The sequence below is a fragment of the Acanthisitta chloris genome, unplaced genomic scaffold, assembly GCF_000695815.1.
Source record: "Acanthisitta chloris isolate BGI_N310 unplaced genomic scaffold, ASM69581v1 scaffold5628, whole genome shotgun sequence".
In the NCBI taxonomy this organism is placed as follows: Eukaryota; Metazoa; Chordata; class Aves; order Passeriformes; family Acanthisittidae; genus Acanthisitta; species Acanthisitta chloris.
Window position 1 is genome coordinate 10,512 of NW_008687458.1, and position 203 is coordinate 10,714.

The following is a 203-nucleotide window of genomic DNA, read 5'->3' on the forward strand; positions in this document are numbered from 1 at the left end:
CCCACCATGGGTCCAGGCACGGCCATGCCACCAGCTTTCTCATCATAGCCATAGGACATTTGAGGAGCGAAGTTCTGCAGGAGGAGGGAGAGCAGGGGGTGAGCATGGAACCAAACCAACACCGGGGGGATACACTGCCAGGGACCCCCCAATACTCACTCCACCGAGGCCTGGGGGGCCAGGAGGGCCTGGGGGTCCTGGGA

General features: G+C 63.1%; 1 protein-coding gene across 1 annotated transcript in view; it reads right to left on the reverse strand.

Annotated features, from left to right (window-relative positions):
- Positions 1-203, reverse strand: part of LOC103807837 (collagen alpha-1(I) chain) — a gene marked incomplete at both ends in the record, with an annotated part of 11,353 nt that overhangs the window by 10,470 nt on the left and 680 nt on the right. Inside the window, 2 exons of the mRNA XM_009080587.1 lie at positions 6-74; positions 160-203. The exon at positions 160-203 is cut by the window's right edge and continues 48 nt beyond it. Coding sequence (XP_009078835.1) covers positions 6-74; positions 160-203 — 113 coding nt within the window. The remainder of the gene's footprint in view (positions 1-5; positions 75-159) is intronic.